The 25,027-nt window shown below is 46.7% G+C and overlaps 1 protein-coding gene across 3 annotated transcripts in view; it reads left to right on the top strand.

Moving 5' to 3' along the window:
* ITGA5 (integrin subunit alpha 5) overlaps positions 1–21,183 on the top strand; it is a 32,264-nt gene extending 11,081 nt beyond the window's left edge. For 2 of the 3 annotated variants that reach the window (XM_072654920.1, XM_072654922.1), the window contains 21 exons: positions 1,071–1,127; positions 1,274–1,326; positions 1,842–2,050; positions 2,460–2,651; positions 3,469–3,514; positions 3,707–3,808; positions 4,036–4,091; positions 5,795–5,949; positions 6,457–6,594; positions 7,408–7,475; positions 8,455–8,605; positions 8,736–8,828; positions 9,197–9,276; positions 9,435–9,515; positions 9,613–9,718; positions 12,556–12,702; positions 16,122–16,202; positions 16,351–16,464; positions 18,532–18,633; positions 18,827–18,949; positions 20,068–21,183. In XM_072654920.1, coding sequence (XP_072511021.1) covers positions 1,071–1,127; positions 1,274–1,326; positions 1,842–2,050; positions 2,460–2,651; positions 3,469–3,514; positions 3,707–3,808; positions 4,036–4,091; positions 5,795–5,949; positions 6,457–6,594; positions 7,408–7,475; positions 8,455–8,605; positions 8,736–8,828; positions 9,197–9,276; positions 9,435–9,515; positions 9,613–9,718; positions 12,556–12,702; positions 16,122–16,202; positions 16,351–16,464; positions 18,532–18,633; positions 18,827–18,949; positions 20,068–20,151 — 2,238 coding nt within the window. In that variant the 3' untranslated portion in view covers positions 20,152–21,183. The remainder of the gene's footprint in view (positions 1–1,070; positions 1,128–1,273; positions 1,327–1,841; positions 2,051–2,459; positions 2,652–3,468; positions 3,515–3,706; positions 3,809–4,035; positions 4,092–5,794; positions 5,950–6,456; positions 6,595–7,407; positions 7,476–8,454; positions 8,606–8,735; positions 8,829–9,196; positions 9,277–9,434; positions 9,516–9,612; positions 9,719–12,555; positions 12,703–16,121; positions 16,203–16,350; positions 16,465–18,531; positions 18,634–18,826; positions 18,950–20,067) is intronic. The other variant, XM_072654921.1, reaches the window with a different exon arrangement.
* Positions 21,184–25,027: the final 3,844 nt, after the last annotated feature.

The raw sequence follows: 25,027 nt of genomic DNA, 5'->3' as shown, positions 1-25,027 counted from the left end.
TCCATGTGTCTTGTTATTTTGATGTATATGGTTACTAAACTAGTTTAGTTGTTTTAATTAATGTTCAATGTTAGTTCTAATAAAATATTTTTAAGAAGAGATGGAAAAAAGCAAATCAATGGTCCAGTTTGACTAGAATATAGAGTACGTGAATGGGAGTGGTAAGAAATAAAATCCCGAAGGTGAATGAGGAAGGAGTCTGGATTTTATCCACAAAGCAGTGGAGATTTATTGAAGCTCCAAGAGTTAGGGAGTGAAATGATTAGTTATGCTTTAAGAAGATTAATCTTAGAGGTAGCATGTTATAGTTGATAGAATCCAGACTTGGAGTCAGAGAGATCTGGGTTTGAGTCCTGCCCTAGACACTAAGCTATAGAATCCAGAGCAAGTCATGTGACATCTCTGGGCTTCAGTTTCCTTATTTGTGAAAGGAGGTGAATGGTCTCTAAGACCCCTTCTGGCTCCAAAATCTATGATGCTATGATCTGTCAACAAGGGTGAGAGACCAGTTGTAACAATAGTATAGGTGAGCAGTCACAAGGATTTGAAGTAGGGTGGTAGTTGCTGGGAAATAAAAGGCCTCAATTTCCTCATCTATAAAATGATTGGGGATTGGACCAGATGATTTCTAAGGCCCCTCGAGTTTTAACATTTGGTGATGTAGAGAGAGAATTAACAGAACTTGGTGAGTAGGTTGATTCAGGAGTAAAATATGATGTACCTTTCAAGCTGGTTACTGAAAAAAAAATGGTGGTACCATTAACAGAAATAAACGTTAGAATGAGGAATGGATTTAAAGGAGAAGGGAATGAGTCCTGCTTTGAACGCACTGAATTTAATGGTCTAGTGGGACAATCAGGTGAAAATGTCCAGTAGACAGTTGGAAATACTGATCTCAGTCTGGGAAAGAGGCCAGGCTTAGATCTATTTTTGTCACAGAGTGGCTCCTGCCAACGCCTGGGTGCCTGCCCCATGAATCTTCTCCAGTCTTTCCAGGGAACTTTAGGTGGGCTAGAAGTCCCAGGATGTGTGTACCAGGACCAACACCACTGTTTCTCCCCATCACCCAGGTCACCATCCTTGATGGTTCCGATGTCCAGTCCCTCTACAACTTCTCAGGGGAACAGGTGAGGACAGCATTTGCTTGCATCCCCAGCCTGCCAAACTCCCTACAACCTCCTGCCCCCTCCTCAAGGCCCTATTACCCCCAGCTCCCCCTCTAGTATTTTAGAAAAAGTACACGCTTATTACCCAGTCTTGTCCCCTTCCTCAGATGGCCTCCTACTTTGGCTATGCTGTTGCTGCCACAGACCTCAATGGGGATGGGTAAGTGAAGGGGCAGAACCTTCAGTAGTATGTCTGAGGCCTGGGTAAGTGCCATAAAAGTGTGGTGCAGAGACAAGAGAGGCTATGGAATGTTGGCCCCTATCATCTAAGAACTTGGCAAGAATGAAGCTGTTGCTGGTCCAGCAGGAATGGAGGAAGAGGTGTAGGAAGAAGCACATTTGCAGATTAGGAGGGTGGGAGAAGAGGGGCCATTCTGTCCTGATGGAAGTGAATAAGTGCTGTTATCTGCCACTAAATTTCAGTCTCCTGGAGCACAACCCCAGTTGTCCTAACTTAGTTGTGGCTAGGGGGTAAGGTTGAAAGCTGGGAGGGGGTAGTGGGAAATTGCTATTTTCTTCCTGTTTTGGGCTCTAGAAAGGGTGGGTAAAGCCTTGAGGATAAACTCCCGAGTTCCTCTTGTTCAGCCATGGATATCTGGCTTCTTCTGGCTTAGACAGAAGGGAGATGACCAGGAATTAGGGATCAGGAAATCCTAATTTTCCCCCACTGGCCAGGCTGGATGACCTCCTAGTGGGAGCCCCACTGCTAATGGAGAGGACAGCTGATGGTCAAGCCCAGGAAGTGGGCAGAGTCTACATCTACCTCCAAAACCCATCGGGCATGGAGCCTACGCCCGACCTCACCCTCACAGGACTTGATGAATTTGGACGGTTTGGCAGTTCCCTGTCCCCCCTGGGAGACTTGGACCAGGATGGCTACAATGGTGAGAGTCTTAGGTTGAAGACAGCCTAGACACTTGGATTTGAGGAAGATGAGGGAACTTAGTTGAAGAGACTAAGAGCTCAGTCACTTGAATCTGGTAGAGAGTGGGATAAACCAGGAGCCTGGATGCCTGGGATTTGGAGGATGGAATTTTGTTTCCTTGGGTGGCAAACAGACATGGATAGATGAGTAGAGACCTAGTTCTAAGAGCAATGAAAGCAGAAGGGGGAAGAAGGGTGGAAGTATGGACACTTTTATCTGAGAAGTTATAATGTCTGAGTTCAAAGGAAGTGGAAAGATTAGATCCTGTGAGTCTGAGGACCTTAAAGGAACAGAAAGAGGAATAGGGATTTAGGTCTGAAGGAGGGAGGACCAGTCTGGTAATGGGGCATGTCATGGATGTATTTCAGATGTAGCCATTGGAGCCCCATTTGGGGGGCAGACCCAGCAAGGAGTGGTCTTCGTGTACCCGGGGGGCCCCAAAGGGCTAGGCTCAAAGCCCTCCCAGGTGCTGTTACCCCTCTGGCAACCAGGGCATGCACCTGATTTCTTCGGCTTTGCTCTTAGAGGGGCCCGAGACCTGGATAACAACGGATATCCAGGTGAATGCAAATGCACCCCCTAGACACCTGAATTCTTTTATCCCCCATATCTGAGTCCAAGCACCCACCAGAGAACGCTTAGATCCTTTGTCAAATACTCCCTTCCCATCTCCCGTCACCTCCTTAGCTGAGGAAAATCAGCCTCCAAAAGCAGTTCTCTGATATGGCCACCAGATGGCCACATCCCCCAACCCCGGCTCCATTGTGTTTAGGAAGCTAAGAATTTCAGATTCAGGGGAACACTAAATCCCCTCTATGAGGATCTCTTTGGAAAAAGCTTATTGATGCATGTTTCTTTTTTTTTATGTCACTGCTACCTCTCACTGGTCCTCCTACATAATTCTTGTCCTCCCCTAACAAGCAAGCACAAGCAAAACAAGTTAGACCCTTTGGGGTCCTTGGGGTTCAGATCCTAATTCTGACACATACTGGCTGTGTGACTCTGGGCAAGTTGTTTAGCCTCTCAGTACTCAAGGCAACTCTCTAAGATCCAGAGAAGGTGGCATTCTACATTGGTCATGGGGAGGTTCCTGTTACCTGTCTCCATCCCATGCAAGACAAATCAATGCATTGCCCAAGTATGAAAAAATGTATGCTATGTTTCCCATCTGTAGTGTACCACCCCTCTGCTAAAAGTGGAAGGCATGAGTCCCATCTCCTGAATTTGTGACCAGTCCATGTGTTGAGCCATACTCTGATGTCCTCCTTTGTTATTTTCCATTACATTATTTTGTAAATGGTAAATTGTTGTACCCAGGGGAGATTTTAGCTCAGGCTTCACTCACTCTCTGTGTGTTTGTGTGTGGTTTTCTTGCAGATCTGATTGTGGGAGCCTTTGGTGTAGACAAGGCTGTTGTGTACAGGTATAGATGGGAGATGGGGGACACTGGAAAACTCTGGGAATTTTGGGAGTCCAGGTGACTGAGTGGGAGGTGACTGGAATACAAAAAGCCTGGAGTCTAGGATTCTGAACCCCTGTTTTTAGGAGACTGGGGAGCAGGGTAGAGGTCTGACAGTCCTCTTCTTCTGCTCCCTGACCCTGAAACTCCAATCAGGGGCCGCCCAATCATTTCGGCCAGTGCCTCCCTCACCATCTTCCCTGCCATGTTCAACCCTGAGGAACGAAGCTGCAACTTGGAGGGAAACCCCATGTCTTGGTATGCAGCTGGGGGAGCAGATCCCACCTGGGCCTGAGCTGGGAGTCAGATCAGTTCTGGGTACTAGACATTTGGGTCTGTGCCTTGGGGTGAGGTTGGAGGTAGACTTCCTGGGTCAATGTTGTGCCATTGGGGGTTGGGAAGACAAGGAGGGGGCTGACTTGGACGAGGGAATCAGGAGGACTAGGTCAGTCTTTCTACATCAATCTCCTCCTGTCTTTCTCCAGCATCAACCTGAGCTTCTGTCTCAACGCTTCTGGAAAGCACGTCCCAGACTCCATTGGTGAGAGTCCCTTAGGGTCCTGGAAAGGTGGTCAGTCAACAGGCATTTATTTAACACTGACTAAGTTCTGGGATACAAAGAAAGGTAAAATAGTTCCTGTCCTCAAGAGGTTCACATTCAAATGGAAGAGATAACCTGTAAACAATTGTTAATCTATAGGATATATACAGTGTAAATGAGAGATTAACTCAGAAGGAAGGCAACAGCAGTGAGCGGAGCAGGAAAGACCTCCTATAGAAGGTGGATTGGAGCTGAGTCTAGAAGGGAAATCTACCTTCCCATATGACCACACCCATTCAGAGTCCAAGTCACAGAGGGGTAGTTGAGGAAGGAGAACATTCCAGGCCCAAGGGAAAGCTGGTACAAAGAAATGAATTAAGGAGATGAATGTAAGTTCATTGAGGACAAGGATTGACTTGTGCCCGCTTCTTTGTATCCCCAGCATTTAGCACAGTGCCTGGCACATTATTAGCACATGCTTAATAAATGTTTATTGATTGATGAAAAAGAAGTCCAGTATTGCTGGATTATGATCCAGAATATGTAGAGGGAAGTAAAAATATAAGAAAGTGGGAAAGGTAGGAAGAGAACAAACTGTGAAAGGCTTTAGATGTCAAGTTGATCCTGAAGGTAATAGGGAATTACTAGAGTTAATTGAGTAAGAGAGGGACGGATCATCAAACCTGCACTTTAGGAAAATCCTTTTGGCAGCTGAGGGGAGAATGAACTGGAGTGGGGAGAGACTTGAGGCAGGGAAACCAACCTTCAGACTATTGTACTAGTTCATGTGTGAGGTGATAGGGGTTGTATTAAGTAGAAAGGAAAGGTGACATAGATGAGAGGTGCTATAAGGAAGAAATGATGAGACTTGGCAACAGCTTAGGTATGTAGGGTGAGTAGGAGTGAGAAGCAGGGAATGCTTCTCCCAAAGGTCATGAGCCTAGGTGACTGGGAGGATGGTGGTGACCTCATTGGTACAGGGAGGCTGAGGAGGGTAGAATGCTCTGGAAGAAATATGAGTTCTGATTTGGACATGCTGAGTCCAAGCATGGTGTCTAAGATGTCCAACAGGCAGCCAGTGATGCAAGACTGGAGGTCAAGAGGGAAGTTAGGACTGGATAAATAGATCTGAGAATCATCTGCCTGGAGATGATCGTTGAACCCATGAAAGCTGATGAAATCACCAAGTGAGATAGTAGAGAGGACCCAGAATAAGGCTTTGAGGGAACACTCACAATGAGTGGGCATGACCCAGAGGAAAATCCAGAAAAGAAGATGGGGAAAGAGGAGTCAGAGAGACAGGGGGAGAACTAGGAGAGCAATATCACAAAAATCTAGAGAGGAGGGGAGAGGGAATATCTAGGAGAAGAGGGTGATAGACAATGTCCAGCTAGAAGGATGAGCATTGGGGGGAAACGTCATTAGATTTGGCAATTAAGAAATCATTGGTAGGGGGAGCTAGGCGGTATAGTGGATACAGCATGGACCCTGAAATCAAACGCTTACTAACTGTGTGACCCTCGGCAAATCACTTACCCCCAATTGCTTCTAAAAACCCCCAAAACAAACAAAAAATAAAATTAGCTAGCAAAATTGAGAAGCAGGGAGACCAGGCTTTCAAGTAGGTAAGGTAGGGAGAGAGATGCATCCAGAGGGCTGAACTCTTGGCTCCTCAGTGACTTCCCTCCATCTCCCTTGTTTAGGTTTCACTGTGGAGCTCCAGCTAGACTGGCAGAAGCAGAAAGGGGGCATTCGTCGGGCACTATTCTTGGCCTCACAACAGGCATTGTACACCCAGACCCTACTCATCCAAAATGGGGCTCATGAGGAATGTCAGGAAATGAAGATCTACCTTCGGGTATGGTCACACCCATAAAGAGCCCAACTTACAGAGGGGTAGTTAGAGGAGATGGGTTTTCTAGGGCTCTCCTTTTGGGAAGGACAGAGGTACTGAGTGAATCCAAAAAAACCCAGTGCATGAGGGAGGAAGGGAAATGACCAGGAGACACTTGTGGCAGTTGGTGGGGGTGGGGAGGGTCTACCATAGTGAGAAGGGATTAGGGGAGTGGGAGACTGGTATCTGGGATCCTTGCATTCTGGAAAAGGAATATCCCTTCAATTGGAATAGAGTAGAGCATTGACCAAGTCTCCAAGGGCCTTGCAACATTCACGATAGGTTAGGTAAACTAGTTATGCTTAAGGGAATGCTAAAGTCTAGTCACTAAAACTGGAACTAGGGCTTCAGTCTCCCAGCCTTTCATCGGGCTATATGGGGAGGGAAAAGGAGGAGGAGAGGGAAGGAAGATGCTATTCCTGGTAACCGGGAGCTGAGGCCAAAACTCACATATCCCTATTTGATCCTCAGAATGAGTCAGAATTTCGAGACAAACTCTCCCCAATTCACATTGCCCTCAACTTTTCACTGGACTCAAAAGCACCTCCAGATACTCATGGCCTCCGTCCAATTCTGCACTACCAGAGCAGGAACCGCATTGAGGACAAGGTGTGAGGGGATTAGAGATTTAAAAGGAGCAAAGAAAGCAGTTGGGAAGAAGAGGGTAGGAAATGGGAAGATGTGGTCTCTTGAGTCAGGAAGATTTGGGTTCAAATCCTGACTCTGCTACTTACTATATGAGCCTGGGTTTTCCCATTTATAAAATGGGGATAGTAATATCTGTTGTACCTAACCCACAGGATTGTAGTGAGACTCAAATGAGATAATACAGAGTGACCTACAAGGCTTAGTATAGTTGTAAGCTATTACAATTTTGAGCACTAAGCCTTATGGGACACCATGTATATGTAAAGCATTTTGTAAAATGACATATAAGTGTCAGTTGCTATTATTATTATTATTATTATTATTTCTCTAAACAATTAAGTATATAATCAATCTTATAATACACAATTAATTACAATTGTACTATACTAGAACATTATATAATGTATGATTTGTTATATTATAAATAATATAATTAATAATGTTAATGTGATAATTTTGTAATTATAATATAACATTGGTATTATAATGTATAATGTTTAATTTTTATATTGACTATAGTATGCATGCATTATGTTATCTGAAATGTGATTACTGTAAGTTTTATAACATTTAATAATGATGGTAGTGGTACTTATGATGATAATGATAATATGGAAGAGGGCCATGAGGAAGGACCAGGCGGAATTTAGGAGGCTGGCACACTGAAAAGGGGGAGGAGCCCACAGGTAGCCCATGGGAAGATAAGGGAGGGGCTAAATGAGAAGGGCATCTCCTAAACCCTCCCTCCCTAGTCCTCTTCCTTGTCATCCTTAGGCTCAGATCCTTTTGGACTGTGGAGAAGACAACATCTGTGTGCCCGACCTACAACTAGAAGTGTTTGGGTAAGTGGGGTTGGAACAGAAGTGCCCAGGTGCCCAAGGCTCTCTGTGCCCAAGAGGGGTTGGAAGGTGAAAGGCAGAGGATGGTGCTGTTCTAACATCGGGGTGCTGGTAAGCTTAGAAGGGCTTGGAGGCAGAATGCTCAGGTCCTCGGGGGTCCGGGGTTTGGGAAGAAGAGAGAGTATAGTGTAGGTGCTGTTCAGGGGATTAGAAGTTTGGCCTCTGCTACTTTTGACCTAGGGCACACCTCTTTTGACCTCAGTTTCCTCATCTGAAAAATGAAAGGAATAGATCAGATGCCATCCAAGGTCCCTTCCTGTCCTAAATGTGCCATGCTGTGCATAGTTCTAGTCCCAGGAGATCATAAATAGGAGTTCTGGGCCCCAAGGCATATTCAGTTGGGGGGGGGGGGGGTGTCTCAGTACTCAGAAGAAGGTGTGTTCCTATTGAATGCACTGGTGCTGGGAGAAGGGGAAGCAAGTCTGGAGTCCTTTCTAAGGAGTCCACAAGGGCAAAACTATTTTTATAATGATACCAAGAGCTCTTTGGGATCCTCATCAATTTTTAAAACTATAAAAGGGTCCTTAGGGTGAAATGTTTGGGAATTTTTACCTTACGTTCCACAGGAGCTGCCCATAATCCCTGTCAAAGAGGGTGTTATTCCCAATAAGTAGCTGGAAACCCCAAGATTTACCCCTGGTGGGAAGAAGGCATGTCGAGAAAGTAGACCTGCCCTAGGTGTGACTCTGAGGCTCAGACCTTCTACTAATGATGGATAGGGTGGGCCATTTTCCTCTTGTCAAGCCTAGTTTTCCTCATTTGTAAAAAGAGGGAACTGAATTAGTTCAGTCCTGCTCTAGAGTTGATTTAATGCCACCAGGAAGGACTGTGAGGAAGGGCCTGGGTCTCTTGCCAAGATTTGGGGTTTTTCCACTTGACCCCTAAACCCTAATGTATGACACTGCCACCTTCCTCCTGCCAGGGAGCAGACTCAAGTGTACCTGGGTGACAAAAATGCCCTAAACTTGACCTTCCATGCCCAGAACATGGGAGAAGGAGGGGCCTACGAGGCTGAGCTTCGGGTCACTGCTCCCCCAGAGGCTGAGTACTCCGGACTGGTTCGACACCCTGGGGTGAGTAGGGCTCAAGGCAAGGGAGCTGTAGGAGCTGGGAAGGGGCTGGGGTGACTAAGGCTAGAGGGACAGTCTGGGGACTCCCAAGGGAACTGGAGAGGGTGCTAGGGCTGCTTCTCTTTCCCCCTAGAATTTCTCTAGCCTAAGTTGTGACTACTTTGCTGTGAACCAGAGCCGTCAGCTTGTCTGTGACCTGGGGAACCCCATGAAGGCTGGAGCCAGTGTAAGTGGGAAAGCAGTAGGGGCAGGGGCAGAGGTGCCAAGAGTCAGGACCATGGAGGAGTCAAGGGAAGGGGCTCCAACCCAGTATTCTTCAGGCAGCCCTGCTTTAATAAAATGTTTGTTGATGGATTAGTTGGGGGAGTGGGACAGGGCCAGGGGAGAGAGAGGGGATTAGAAATGAGAGTGACAGGCCTGAGCAGTTGAGGGAGGGAAAGGAGGTGGAAGGACAGGAATGAGAGGAAAGTTGATGAAAGAAAAGGGATTGGCTGGACATTTACACAGCACTTGGAGTTTTACAAAGGGTTTTACATACATTCCCTCTTTTGAGCCTGAGCAGTCTGACCCCTCCTTTCTTCTCTCTGGTTCCAGCTGTGGGGGGGCCTTCGATTCACTGTCCCTCATCTCCGGGACAACAAGAAAACTATCCAGTTTGATTTCCAGATTCACAGGTAGGGATAGGGTCAGGGTTTGTGGACGTGAGGAGGAGAGGAGAGGGGTGGAGCCGGGGAGGAGGGCGTCTGCTGGACCAAAGGCCTCTCTGCCTTGCCTCACAATCTTCTATTTTCTTTCCCCTCCCTTCTTTGTTCTTTGTCCTGCCCTCCTGCAGTAAGAATCTCAATAACTCTCAGAGTGAAGTGGTTTCCTTCCTGCTCTCAGTGGAGGCTCAGGCCCAGGTCACCTTGAACGGGTTAGTCATGGGGCATGGGTTGGGTGCCAGCTTGGGGACTGGGCTGAAATTTCCAAAGGTATCTGGGATCCATAATAACCCTTCTTTCTCTTTTTAGGGTATCCAAACCAGAGACGGTGCTATTCCCAATAAGTGGCTGGCAACCCCAAGATCCACTTGAAGAAGACAACAGTGTTGGCCCTGAGGTCCACCATGTCTATGAGGTGAGAAGGAAGAGGGGGGAGAGCTGAAATCAGGAGCTTTAAAATCATGTGATCCAACCCTCTCAATTTTTTTTTTCAAATTTCTTTTTATTTTGAACTTAAACCCAAATCATATGGGCATTTCCATATATGCAGTAGAACAGAAAAAGATGACTGTATGTGAAACCACAAGTGTCTGTTAAGTAGATCTTACCCTTCTTTTTAAGTGTAAAAATTCAACCTGTTCTGCTTATCTGGGATCCTTCTTGATCTTCTTTCTGTTCACTGCACTTGAAAAAATGTCTAAATGACCCTCTTTTCTTTCCCTATTCCCCTCCCCTCCCCCTCTGTACCTTATTCTCCCACTCCTCTATCATTAAAAAAGAAAAGAAAAGAAGGAAAGGAAAAATAAAATGTTCCAGTAACAAATACATAAAATCCCACATTGGCTGTGTCCAAAAATGTGCATATTGAACCTACCTCATTTCTGTCAGGAGATGTCACCATCAGTCCAGTCATATTTGGTCTTTGCATTGGGCAGAGTTCTAAGGTCTCTCAAATCCTACCCTCTCACTTTACAGAAGAGGAAACTGAGGCCCATCTTTAAAATGAAAGTTTGGGACTTGAGATGATCTCTATGGTATCTGATAGCTCTAAACCCTGTGGTCCTGTGAATGGCACACAGAAGAGTTGGGGGTGATACAGGGTGTGGTGTGGATGACAGGCAAATGGAGAGGGAAAGACTAGAGAGTGCTAGTCGGAAATTAGAAACTGTGGCCTTCCTTGGGGAACAAGCAAGGGCAAGGAAGAGATTGAACTCAATTGGCTCGAAGGAGGGTGGTGGCCCTGGGAGTGGAGAGGACGGGATAGATGCCAAGAATGTTCTGGACCACTGTCGCCATGATGCAGGGGCAACAAGGATGATAGTAATTACCTGTGTAGCACTTAAAAGTTTGCAAAGTAACAAAACATGAAAACATTGTTGCATTTGAGCTTCTGGAAACAATTGTGAGAACTAGGCATACCAGGTATTTTATCCCCATTTTATGGCTGAGGAAACTGAGGCTCAGAGATGTTGTGGATAGGTGTTTCTTGAGGACTAGCACCTCTGGTGTGAGGGCTGCTTTCCACCTTGGGTGTCTACCTGATTGATCCAACTCTTTCCTGTGGTTCCAAGAAGCTGTAGCATGCACAGTGGCCACACTCTGGTAAACCATCTCAGCAGATGAGCTAAACCAGGTTGAGGGTCACTGACTGGCCTCAAACCTGTTGGTGAATTTGCCCCAAGCAAGTGAAGACTTCCCCTTGGCAGAATGGGCAGATGAGAATTTGTTTCAAAGGCCACAAAAGCGGCTGAAGCAGGTGCTGTGGAGCACTTAGAACTTGGTCAGAAATTGATGACAAAGCCTCCATTGTCATCCACTGCATCCCAAGTCATCGCTAGTCTTCCTGACTTTTGTCCTGCTACTGTAGGACTTCGAGGACTCTGGAAGAGAGAGTGAAGTTGACAACTTCACACAACTCTGCCTCACTTCAGTCCAATTCATGAACAAGTCAAGACATCCCTCCGTGATGTCACTGGTTCTCCTTGAAAACAAAGGATAAATAACATCAGATAGGAGAAAGAAGAGAGCATAATACAGTGGAAAGAGCACTGAATTGGGGCTCAAGAGACCTGGCTACAGATCCTGCCACCTACTATCTGCAGGACCTTGGATAAGCATTTCATCTCTTTGAACTTTTCCTAGTTTCCTCAGCTATAAAGTTTAGAGATTAGATTAAGTGATCTCTTAGCTCCCTTTTAACTCTAATTCTATGGTCCTGTAACCACTGAGGCTGCAAACATGAGAGACTGGGAGGATGATAACATTCACAACAGAAAAAGAATATTTTTTTTGAGATCCACTCTCACTGTTCAACTAAAGTTGGATTTGCACTGGCCCCTAATGGGCCTGTTTCCCCCACTAAACATTAACATGGAAGCATTGACCTGCTCCATTTCTGACCTGGGCTGGTTCATCCTTCCTTAGACATCCTGATGCCCCCAACTCTCCTGAGGCTCATCATTTTTGGTGTCAGACTTGGTGGAAACACCCTATCATCTTAGTCCATTTCAGTTCACAATTCCTGAGCTCAAGCAAAACAGCAGCCCCATCTTCCCAGGTAGCTTGAGCTATTATGCACAGCAGAAATAAGGATGTTTAGAGCAAGATCTCTTTAGGAGGGAAGGCCAGTTTTGGATATGCTGAGTTTGAGATGCCAGAGGGGCATATAACCAACACAGAGCTAATGATGTGGAATTTGGGAGAGAGATTAGGACTGGATATGTACATTTGGAAGTTATCTTTGTAGAGATGACACTTGAACTTTCTCTCAAAGCAGATGAGCTCGCTAGGTGAGAGGATGTAGAGGAAGAAAAGAAAGGGAATCAGGACAAATTCTTAGAGGAAACCTAAGTTTCAGGAGCAGGAGATGGATGATGAACCATCACAGGAGGCTGAAAAGGACCACTCAGACAGGTAGACGGAAAATTGAGAGAAGTAGTGTCTCGAAAGCTAAGGAAGAAGAGTATATTTTGTAGTGAGAGATGGTCAGCAGTATTAAAATCTGCAGAGAGATCAAGATGGATGAGTCCTGAGAAAAGGCCACTGGATTTAGTCATGAGAAGTTGTTCATGACCTCAGAGAGAGTAATTTCAGTAAAATGTGAGGGAGTCAGACTGTAACAAGTTGAGAAATAAGTAGTCATAGGTGGGGGAGAGAGGGACTTGGAAATAGGTACAGGTTAGTAGTACCAAGATCAAGATAACCCAGGACTGAAGTGCCTCCCACTAACGGCTCCATTCATGCTTTCCTCAGCTTATCAACGATGGTCCCAGTTCCATCAGCAGAGGGATACTGGAACTCAGCTGCCCACTGGCCCTCGATGGTCAACAGCTCCTCAATTTCACCAAAATCTCAGGGCTTAGCAACTGCACACATAGTCCCAACTCACAGGACCTGGTGGTAAGGAAATAGGCAATGAGATCAGAGGGAAATGGGGGAGTGGGGAAGGATGTAGGGTCTGAGTCCTGGGGAAGAGATCTAGGGGAGAGGTCACGAATCCATTCAGTTCACTTCATGGTCATTTATTATTCTGCCTGTTGTGTGTAAAACACAGTGGTGGCTGCTGGGGAAGACGCAAAGTTTAGGTAAAATGAAGTCCTTGATACATGGAACTTAGGAGCTTGAGATGAGACATGATAGATAGATATCATAGAATCACAGAATTTGAGAGTTGAAAGGGATTGTGGTAACCATCTGGTTCAATCCATTCACAGAAGAATTCCCACTCTAACATACCAGATGAGTGGTTGTCCATCCTGTTTCAAAGAAAGTGACCACTACTGGTTGAAGGAACTTAATCCCATCCTTGAGTACCACTTATTGTGTGAAAGTTATTCCTGGCATTGAATCTAAATGTACTTCTGTGCAATTAAATAATACTAATAGCCAGTATTTATATGGTGCCTACTATGTACCAGGCTGAGTACTGAGTGTTTTACAAATATGATCTCACTTGATCTTCACAACCCTCATTTTTACCTACTTAGGTGCTACATTTATCCGCATTTTATAGTTGAGAAAATGGAGGCAAACGGAGTTAAGTGACTTGCCCAGGCTCTTACAACTAATAAGTATCTGAGGCCAGATGTGAACTCAGGAAGATGAGTCGCAGGACAGCCCTTCAAACATTTGAGCACCACTGTCATATCTTCTCCAGATTTAATTTGTCCAGATCCATCTGTCCTGACCTCCAGGCCCTTTGCCATCCTGGGTGCCTTCTTCTGGACCCTGTCCAGCTCATCCATGGCCTTCTTGTGTCCAGAACTGAATCTACTATGCCAGAAAAGGTCTGACCAGGGAGAGTACAGGGGAATTATCATCTCCATATTCCTAGAAGCTCCTCCCTTCATAATGGAGCCAAGATACCCTAAGGTCTTCTGGTTGCCACAGCACACAACTCACATGGAGCTTTTGCGATTCACTCAGACCCCAAGATCCTTTTCAGAACAACCTCTGCCTATCTGTGCCTCTCTCATCTTCTACTTGGGGAGGTGTTCCTTTGTGCCCTGTGCCAAACTTTATATTATATTAATCTCTACAGAATTTCATCTTATTAGATTCGATCTGCCAAGATGCTTTTGGATCATAACTCTGTCATCTGCTGCGTTAGTTACCCCTCCCAGCTTCATGTCACCCATAAAGTTGATAGGCGTACCAGCTATGCCTTTATCCAAGTCACAGAGAGAAATATTAAACCATTCAGGGCCAGGCACTGAACCCTGGAGCCCTTCACTGGACCTTCTGCCTTATTGATGCCAAACCATCAACAATTGCTCTTTGAGTTTGGTCATCTGACCAGCCCTCGGTCCATCCACTTATATTATCGTCTAATCTACACTTTTCCATGTTTTCCAAAAAAAGAGCACAAGATATTTTATCAAATGATTTGCTAAAATCAAGGTAAACTATATTCATAGCATTTCCCTGATTTGCTAGTTTAGTCATCTTATTAAAAAATACACACACACATGAGATACATCTGCCATAACTTTTTTTTAAAATTTCTAGGTCTCTTTATGTTATTTTAGTTGGAAGTACAGCATTTATTCATGGGTCCAATCCCTGTGCTGATCAGTAAGGAAGCTTTAGCCTACTTTCCAGTCTAGGCCAGTTGGGCTAGGTCAGCTTAGCTCAGACCTCAGAACGCAAGAGTTCCACCAGTCTCAGATTCCCCCAGTAGCACAGATTTGAAGCATGTGCAACCACACCCATTGTGACTTTTTCTCAGTGAAGTCATGTTGCTTCATTGCCATTGTCACGTCCCTTTCTAGATATTAGGCAACCATCTTTTAATATCCTTTCTAGAATGTCCCCAGGACTTAACATCAAGCTCACTGGCCTATGGTTTACAGACTATTCTCTTCCCTTTATGAAAAACTAGGACATTTGCCCTGCTGCTAAGTTGTGGGACCCGCCCCGTTGTCCGTCATCTTCCATATATTGTTGACAGTGGCTCCCACTCTATCTTCCTGTTGTTTTGGGACCCAAAGATGCAGTTCATCTGGGTTGGGGGACTTGAATTCATCAAAGGTGACTAAGTGCTCTCGTCATCTACTTATCTTGGGTATCAAATCCCTGCTTGCCATTTTGATTCTGCCATTTCCAATGAAAAGTTCATTCTCCTTTGCTGAAAAAATAGAAACAAAGTAAAGATTGGGCTGCTCTGCCTTCCCCCCAATTGTCAGTTATCACCAGCAAAGAAACAAAATGGAATTGAGCAGCTCTGCTTCCCTTCTGGTGTCAGTTATCATCCCATCCCCCAGCCCTCTTTGATCCTCCTTTTGCTCCCCAGATAACTTTAAAAGTTATTTTTATCGACCTTAGCTTCTCAGCAGCCTTAGCTCATTCTGATACTTTTTATGGGACTTACATTTACACGTACTCTACTTATATGTATGCTCTTACATTCATCTTCTGTTACCTGGCTTTAATTCCATTTTCTGTACATTTCTTTTAAAAGTCCAAGTCGCTTAGTGAGTTTCCTGTGTGTCCACATTGAAGTCTCTAGAGAAGTCTCATTTTTGTTCCTCACTGGAATTATTTCCGCTCATGTCTTCACGATTTCCTTCTTAAGCATCTCTCAGTCCTCCTGGGCCAACTTTGGAAATATTTTAGTCTATGAGATCATACTTGTCTTTTCTCTGAACCCAACAAAACCTGCTTTCTCACAATCTAGGGTATTTATATATCTCATTATTTCCCTCTTATCTATCATTATCTCCAGGACTGAGTGATCACTTGCCCCTACCCCAGTTTCCCATCCTTCCCACCCTAGAAACTATTACTTAGATTCATATCCAAAGTAGGATTCCCCCTTGATGGCTCCTCCATCTTTACTAAGGATGAAATTATTACTAAAGCAAGTCAAGAAGTTTCACAGTTACCAGACACTTTTATGCATTTCATGTATTATTCTATTCTATAGTTAAGCACATAATGGAAGTACAAGCAGAGTGCTTTGTACTGAGGGAAGTCTTTGCAGGATGGGAGAGAGGAGTCAGGGAAGGCTTCCTGGAAGAAATGGTGATTGATTTAAGAGGTGAATTCAGAAGGTGAAGGGAGGAAGGGAGGACATTCCAGGAAGAAACACTAGGGAGAGGCCAATGAGGCTGGTAGGAAAAGAGCAAAGAAGGCAGACACTGTTGAGGATCCTGGAAGGAGGCAGCAAAAGTAGTTAGCAATGAAGTGAACTGAAAGCAATCGAGATACTCAAACAAGGCTTTTCTAGAATGGAGATCCAGGGTAAACCAGACCTGAAAATTGGGTCACCTCCACAAGGAAAGGGGAAAGGAGTCTAACTTGAGGTTATCTCCCTCCAGCAGGCTCCTGAAGAGCCCCAGCACCGGTGGCACAGGTGGGAGGCCTTAAGCCGCGGACCAGCCCCTGGGCCTCGAGTTCTGGTAAGTTTGGAATTCTGGGAACCCTGGGTTTCTGGCATGACTGGGAGAATAGATTCAGGACGTAAGAGCTGCTGGAGGGCATGGATTAGATGAGGAGCTAAATGTCCAGATTCCTAGATCCTTCTAAACTCTTGTAAACCTTCCTCAGAAATGTCCTGAAGCAGACTGTTTTGAGTTGCGCTGTGAGCTAGGACAGTTACACCGGCAGGAAAGACAAAGTCTACAGTTGCACTTCCAAGTACAGGCAAAGACCTTCCTGCAGGTGAGAACCTGATGCCTGACTTTTTTCTCCCTTCCTCTCTGCCCCAGAGTGTCTGTCTTCCCCTCCCTCTGTCTCCCCTTCCTCTTCCTCTCTACCTCCCTTTCCCCATCCTTTCTGTCTCCACCCCCATCTTCTTCTTCCTCTCCCCTGTGATTTCACAGGTCCAGCTCCCAGTCAGCAACTTTGTCTGCCAGTTACAGGCTGGCATCTTCTTTGCAACTTACCCTGCCAGAGATTTGCCTGGGGCCCAGAGAGGTCAAAAGGACTCCGAGCTCAGGTCTTCCAATGCCATCTCTCTATCTATCACCCCATGCTGACTTTTATACATCAGTTCAAAAAGTTTTAATGATGTACTGGCATAATGGATAGATGAGCAACCTTGGAGTCAGGAAGACCTGAGTTCAAGTCCTGTTTCTGATACATATTAGCTGCATGATCATGGTTTGATCATATAGCCTCAGAGTGCCACAGGCTGGGTCTCTAAGGCAATAAATTACCACTGACTTGCCAGGATGAAGGAATATTTGGCATCCTCTAAACAGGGGAAATAAAGATCCAAGGTAAATTCCAAAAGGCAATGTCTTCTTGCATCACAGTATTTTCCCATTGTACACCTCCTTACATTGAACTTACTCTTGTAGCTGCCCCAAAAGGCAGATAGTCAAAACCAGCCAGCAAGGTGGCTTTATCTGACAATAGATGTAACATCCGGTCCTTATAACTGCCATTTCTCTAGTACAAGGAAATAGGGTGCAAGACTCCTGACCTTTCACCTCCAACTAACCCCACTTTCCCATCCTAGGGCCCCCAACCCTACATCTTCCATCCCCAACCTCCACTCTTCCCCGTCTTCAAATTTCTAGCCCTATTATTGACCTCTCCGCCCTTTCTCTTGCCTATGGTTCAAGCTATGGGTCCATGCTGCCACCTGGTGGGCAAGATACATATGGCGGCCTTTCCTTGCTGACCTCTTCAATGACAAAGAGCCAAAGAAAACTCACAGAAACATAGACATTCAGAGCAAGGACAGAGATGGAGGGGGAAACCGCTAATCAGACAAAAAGACACAGGAACGGAGAGGCACACATGCTTAGGGAGACAATTCAGTACAAATCAACATTTATTGAACACCGACTGTGCAAACAGAACACCTTGCTAGGTCTTAGAGGGCAGACTTGAATATATGAAGGACTTGAGATTGTGTTGGTGTGAGTTCTTCCAGACCCAACCAGCAGCCACTCTCCTGTGCTTCTGTAGATGGCCTCTTTTTGGCCCAATACTTCATCACCCTGTGGCCTGGCTGGTCCCTGGATGTGATAGGCAGTCCCTCCACCAAAACTTTTCTAAGTTTCCAGGTAGGACCTGTCTCAGAGCTTGCTCTCCACTGACATGACCTTCAAGAATTCATGGTTACATTAAAGATTCAGGGGACGACTTGAGGTGACACATGGGGATGGAGTGGTCAGATCCAAAGCTTGAATAAGACAGGATCTTACACTCTCACAGAGTAAGCATGGTTAGGTAGTGCAGTGAACAGAGCACTGGCTCTGGAGTCAGGGGGACCTGTGTTCAAATGCAACCTCAGACACTTACTAGCTGTGTGACTCTGGGCAAGTCACTTAACAGATTGCATCCCCCAAAAAAATCTGATATGACTCAGGTACAGATATGCAATTACAGAGCAAGGTACAGCTTAAAATACATGAATCAGGCAAAGTTCTAAAGGAGTCCTGAGATAGGAAAAGGTCTTTACTGAGAATATCAGACAAGGCTCTATGGATAGTGTGACTTTGGAGCCGGGTTTTGAAGGACGAGTTGACAGAGACTCAAGGAAACTGTGAAAGGGAGACAGAAACAATGCCTCAGTTTCCTCATCTATGCAATAAGGTTTGCTTAGATGACTTCTAAGGACCCCTCTCATCCTGTGATATAATGATGTGAAGAGACTCTTAAAACCACGGGAAAAAAATGAGAAACAAGAGATCTCTCTCCATATCCCGGGCAGACCGTGAGCTTATGGGGTAGGGGAATAGGAGTGGTCCTGACCTTTCTCTTCTTTTCCTGCAGTGGGAACATCAGCCAGTCAGCCTGCAGTGCAAGGCAGTATACAAAGTACTGAAGATGCCATATCGGATCCCTCCTCGACAGCTGCCCCAGAAAGAGCTTCAGGCAAGTCAGGGACCCAGGCCTTAAGCTGGGAAGCGCAGGGAAAAAAGGAGAAGAGGAGGGCTTGACTCATGGCATCTAGGAGTTGGGTGGGCTCATGTGCCATGCCTAGAGCTCAGGCGAGGGCTTTGGGGACCAGATGTCAAATTGAGGAGAAGCCTGGGGCCCCCTGAGACCCTTTTCTCCTCCCCTCCAGGTGGCAACTGCAGTGCAATGGACCAAGGCAGAAGGAAACCAAGGGGTCCCACTCTGGATCATCATTCTTGCCGTGCTTCTTGGTCTCCTGCTCCTCGGCCTCCTCATCTATGTCCTCTACAAGGTCAGCAGTGAGCCCACACAAACTCCTTCCACCCTTCAGACAGAACCTCCTAGCCCCTCAGCAATAATCTAACAGCCCCAGTCATGACTACTCTCCCATGACAAATTATTCTCGCATCTTCTGTGGGGACCATGGCCACACTTTCAGCCACAGCATCTGGAAGAAACCAGTGGAAAAGGCACTGGCTTTGAAGTAGGGTCTTGGATTCAAATCCTGGCTCTGTGACTTGCTACACAATAAGCCACTTAATATAGAGGGGCTTCAGTTCCTTCTCTGTAAAATGAGAGAGCTAAACTAGATAGAACTCCCTTCTGGCCTTCAATCTATGATACTAGGATTGCAATCAACAGTGTGAGATTATCTAGCAGGCTCGCTGGGCACATACCTGGTAATCCCCAAAGGCAACGGGTTAGCTCAGGCACTCTGTCTTATCCTGGGATTTGCTCAACTCACACAGAACATATAGGGAGTCACTGACCCTGTGATGGGGACTCCAGTGGAATGGGGGGAAGGGGCCTAGGGGCCAGGGATTGGGATTTAGTGGACAGGGACTTTGTACAACACTCACAAAATGAGGATGAAGAAGAAAATGATAGAAGATATGACCAGAATCTCACTACTTTTTTTTGTGGCTCTCTCCTCCTCTCCATCTGCCAATGAGATATTTCTGCTAACTTTTAAGAAACCAAGGAGAACCCCTCCACACACATAAACAATACCGCCAGCTAATCCAAGCAAGAGGAGGGAGAGTCATGCTGAAGGATTCTTGGTGCTTAGGGATCCCAGAGGGGATTGGATTCATTGTGTTCAACCCCTCAGGGTAAGATCTCTCCCTAGGACCCAGCTATTCTGTCCCCAGTCTCAGCTAGCTCGTTGATGTGTTTCCTGTGACCCTATACATTAATGGCCAAGGCCATCTCATCTTCATGATCTTCAACATAGGTTTCAATATAAGCTAACTGTCCTTCCCTCTCAGGCTGATGGGGCCCTTCCTCACTTTTGCAGTCGGCATTCTTTAGTCAGTAGGCGGAGAAGCTAAGGGGTATTGGGGGTTACATTGCAGAGAGGACCAGAAGGGAGATAGCTTGGATCCTCACTTTCTCTTCCTATGTCCCCAGCTTGGATTCTTCAAACGTTCCCTCCCATATGGCACCGCCATGGAGAAGGCTCAGCTCAAGCCCCCTGCCACCTCGGATGCCTGAGACCTCCCCCCACCACCTCAGAGGCCTAAGACCTCCCTGCCCTGGACTCCTTATCCCAAAGGCCCTGTCTCTCCTCAGCTGACTGGGGCAGGGGGAGGGAGTAGGTGCTTCCTAAAGGTGCTTAGGGTCAGGGAGGGGGGAAACTGGTCTTCCCCCACCCCGGCTCACAGACATACTTGAAGAGTTAGAGCTGGGGATGGGTAAGCAGGGGACCCTCTCCCCAATGCACTGTGAAAGACCCAGATTATGGGGAGAGACATAGGACCCTGCAACCCCAGCCTGTTGGAGACTTGGGACAAAGTTCTAAGGAAATGGCTTCAGAACCAGAGCTGGGAAATCCAGTGCCAGATTCCTTGAGGAACCAACTTATTCTCAGCTTCAAGTCCCCTAATAGGGGAGTCCTGTCCTTAGCCTTGTGAGAGACCCAAGGGCCACAGAATTTTCTGGCCTACAAACCTCAAACTCTGTGGAGGGTGAATGCTCTGAGCCCTCTGAAGCCAGCCCTAGCCCTGGGTAAAGAAGGAACACAGACCTAGGAGGGTGAGCCCAGGGGCTGATTTAGAAATGAGATGGCTCATTCTGTGGACTCAGCACCTAACTCAAAATGGAGCCAGAATTCAGATGAAGACGGATCTCCAAAGTGGTCTGGCACTGACTTAGAACCCAGGGCTTTCTAGGACTACTTGAGGATTCCAGCCAGGCTAGGACTCCAGGTTAGACTGTTGTAGCAGCTCACCTGGAGGCAAGTCCAGGACCTGACTCAGGAGAAGCTGGAATCCCAGGAAGCCCAGGGCTGATGAGAACTCCAATAGAGGCAGCTGCCAATCTGGAACTTCAATTTGGCCTCATCCCAGGGCCGGCCTTCCTGTCTGCCCTGGGCCAGGCTGTAGTTCTCCAAGCAAGAGTGTTCTTACAGCTGTACTGATGCTGCCTTCTCCCCTTCCCTGCCCCTCTTCCTGGCCCTGGGGACATCCGGGGACTTATTTAAATTCTGTTGCAAGTGCAATAAACTTGGCTAGGGGCCACCACTGACCATAGGCCCCCTCTATTGTCCTCTACTCCTCTGCCCACTCCACCCCCAACCTCCATGTCCTATCAAGCACCCTGGTCTCGCTATCTATATTTGGCCTCTTGTTTAACCTTATCCCTGGGAATGGGGCTTAGTGTCCAAGAGCTGGTGGGGCCAGGTGCCTGGAGAAAGAAATAGACATAAGAAAGGAAGGGAATCATCTTGGACTGGAAGCTTGGGTTCCCTAAGGACCAGGTGAGGAGAAATGCTGAGGTTGATCAAGAGATTCATTTCCCTGAACATCAGAAAGATATCTGTTGGTGATAACAAGATGCTAAAATTCCAGGGAACTACTGGGAGAAGTCAAGCCAGGGAAGAGAAGGCTGAGGGGGTCACTGAACCTTTCGATTCTCTAAAGCAGAGGTGGGGAACCTGGGGCCTCGAGGAAATGTGTCCCTCTAGGTCCTCATGAGTGGCCCTTTGACAGAACAAATCCCCTTAATAAAAGGTTTTGTCCTGTAAAACTGGGACTCAATCAAAAGGCCACACCCAAGGACCTAGAAGGCCATGTGTGGCCTCCAGGCCACAGGTTCTCACCCCTGCTAACCCGTACACCAGATTGTTGAAGGGGGGATTTCTCTTTTTTCTGTTTCTTCCTTGGTCCTGTAGCAGGAAAAGAAAAAATGACCTTAAGATGAAGTAGAGATTAGACTTGAGGAAGGATTTTTTGTGATATGTGGGAGACCCTAGAATCTGAAGGCAACTGCCCAGAGATTTTCAGGTAGGTAGAGGGAACCTGGAGACAAAAATGTCCTTAGACTCAGGCTGCGATGGCCTGATCTGGCCACTGGAGGGCAGCTTAGTCCCAAACCCATGGGATGATGGCAGGAGGGAGGCTGTTGATTCCTCACCAAGTTCTGTGGTCTGTGTGTGACCCAGCTCCCAGCTCCAGCCCAGCAGTACCTGTATGTCCCCCAAACATCTCTTTGGACATCTCTCCCATACTTTCCAACACTTCCCAGACATTCAGGGGTTCGTTCTCTGAGTCCCTGGGATGAAGAAGAATTGCCAGTTTGGGGGATGTGGAGCAGGAAATACAGGAACAAGAAAAATCAGGCTACTTCCATTGGGTCAGTCCGAGCCCTGCTTCTCTTGGGGAATCTTCCAAAGTGTGTAGGGGGAGGGAATAAGGAGGGACCTGCCTCCCTGAGGAATGAGGGGAACCTCACACCCAGATGTAGGCTCTTAAGTAACCCAAGACCTTGCTCCTGGTTCCCCAAACTCCCAGATCCGATGACTGTCCAGTACGTGGGGAGTTTCTCTCCTAAAGCACATCTAAGCTGTCTTGTGTGTGAGGGTAAGTGATTGCTGATAGGCAGACATGAGGGTGCCTTTTTGTGGACATCCATGTGTGACCTGGGTTGACCAATGTGACACATTTTATTTGTGAGGAATATGTGGACCATGAAGCCCAGAGAAGATCAGATTCTCTCCCAAGGACACACAGCAAGTCATAACTGACTCTGAGATTCAGATCTAGAAGGGATCTTAGAGATCACTTAGTCCAACTTCCTCATTTTACAGATAAGGAAATTGAGGTGATGTGATTTGCCCAATGTCACACAAGAGGTAAACCAGTCAAGATTCAAACCCAGCTCCTCTGCTTCCTATGGTCCTATGTTCTTTCCACTGTCAGGTAATCAGAAACAGAGCGCAAAGTTTAATCCAGTTCAAGGTACAAATTGCTCCATCCTTATATCTTAGGTTTAGACCTTAACTTCCCAAGATCTCCAAGCACTTAGAGAATGAGTGAGGCTTCTGAGTAAACCAGAGAGCCTAAAAGAGGGGAGGGGCTGGAGTTTGGGATGCCTGTGGCCCTACCCTCTCTGTGCCAGAGACCAGAAAGCTGAGTAGCTGAATGTTGGGGGGGGGGGTACTGCAGAGGGAGTGCCAGCTGGCCAGCAGGAAGCTGATCTGGGGGTCTCGGGTTTCCCAACATCAATTAGAGCAGCCAGCCAGGCTCATTAGCAGCCTGGGGTGCAGAACTCATCAATAATAGATCCGCCCCCATGCTTCCCCCGCAACCCCAGCCACTCACCAAGGTCACCCCTCCCACTTCTACCCTTTCCTCCCCCAACAATCATTTCTCTCTAGAGTCAGATGCCCTTCCACTCCAACAAGAACCTTCTCCATTGTCTCCCTATCTGAGTGACTCTAATGAGGTGTAGGGTGAACATGGATTATTAGGGTCAAAGATCTCTCTCCCCTCTCCCCCAAAATTCATCTCTATCTCTACCTGAAAAACTACCCCAGACATTCTGTGCCTCAGTTTCCCTTATAGAATAACAATAGCCCATGTTTCTATGGTACTTAAACATTTAAAAATATGTTCTCAGCACCCATATTATTATCCCCATTTTACAGATTAAGCTGAGACTTGGGTTGTGACACAACCAATATTCAAATGTTAGCTAGATTGTCTTACTCACGGGCCAGTGCTCTTTCCATATCACCCTGCCTTTGGAAGTCTGCTCTGATAGGGGTGAGGTGGAAGGAGGAAGGAAGAGTAGTTCTGGGTTGACAGTTCCCCTTTCTTCAACCTATGAAAGATAAGGAACCAAATTTATTTCCTTCTGGAGACCAGCCAGCCAGCAAAAGCAGAAGTCAGGAACAGGTGAGGACAGGAACTGGATAACCTTGTCAGGCTCACAGATAAGAACTAGGTACCCAGATTCTCCAAAGTCCTGACCCCTTGCCTCCAACATCTGGGAGCTTAGATTCCAAGTCTCTGTCCTGAAACCTCTTTCATTCTCCTTGAAGCAGGACAGAACCCAATTGTTCAGGACTCCAGTTTCCCAATCCTGTCCTCCTGTCCTTGAAATGGAGCCTGCCTGTCAGGGAGGGGAAATAGATCTTTTTCCCTCCCCTGTTAAATCGATGAGAGGGGACATGGTGAAGGAGATGAGTATCCCAAAGATGGGAACATGAGTACCTGACCTTTCATTGATCAACTCTCTGGGCCCTTTCCAGCTCTAAGTCTGTGATTACTGCAATCTCAAGATCCCATGCCCTTCCCTCCTCTAGAACCCAGGAGTCTTGGCCTCCAGCCCTTTTCCCCCCCAACCTTCCTAATTTGACCCCATTCCTGTCACCCTCCCCCAGACTCATTCTGCCCTTCCTAGCTCCCAAAGAACCCAGATGAATCTTTTCCCTCTGGCTTTTTGACTCAGACTATCCAGAGAATGGGCTCAGCATTCTGGTCCTTAGGGGCTAGAGCTAGGCGGGCTCTCTTTTCACTTGCTCTTCTGTGGTAAAGGCAGGTAGCAACAAGTCCCAGCCAGTATTAGCTTCACCCATATTCTCTGCTGCCTCCCTGAATCCCTGCTCAGATTGCAGGACCCCAGTATGGTTACTTTCCCCTTCCAACTCCACCACATTCTGCCTCATCCCTCCATTCAGACCCAGGTGTACTGAGTCCAGCTGCAGATGCTCTCTGGGCCCCCCACCTCTGTTGAGATCCATATAGTTTGCTTAGGCTTATCTGGGACCCATGTGCTCTGTGCCCCTCAGCTTACCCCAATGTACTACAGTATGGCACATGCCAAAGTATTCTCTTCCTCAGGTTCATCCCTTTGTGCAGGATCCAATGATCTTATTCCCCAGCTCATTCTTCCTCTCAGGACCCAGGCATCTCATTCCCCAACCCATTCATTCAAATCAAAGCCTGGATCTCTCATCCCCAAACCCCATCAGTTTCCCCCCCAACCCCTGAGGAGAAAATATTTTTAAATGTTAAAGTGTCATAGAAACATGAGCTATTGTTATTCTAGAAGGGAAACTGAGGCACAGGACATCTGGGGTAGTTTG

The sequence above is a fragment of the Notamacropus eugenii genome, chromosome 3 (genome assembly GCF_028372415.1).
Source record: "Notamacropus eugenii isolate mMacEug1 chromosome 3, mMacEug1.pri_v2, whole genome shotgun sequence".
Classification (NCBI taxonomy): Eukaryota; Metazoa; Chordata; class Mammalia; order Diprotodontia; family Macropodidae; genus Notamacropus; species Notamacropus eugenii.
Note: the sequence above shows the minus strand (reverse complement) of the source record. Positions and strands in the feature narration are given on the sequence as shown.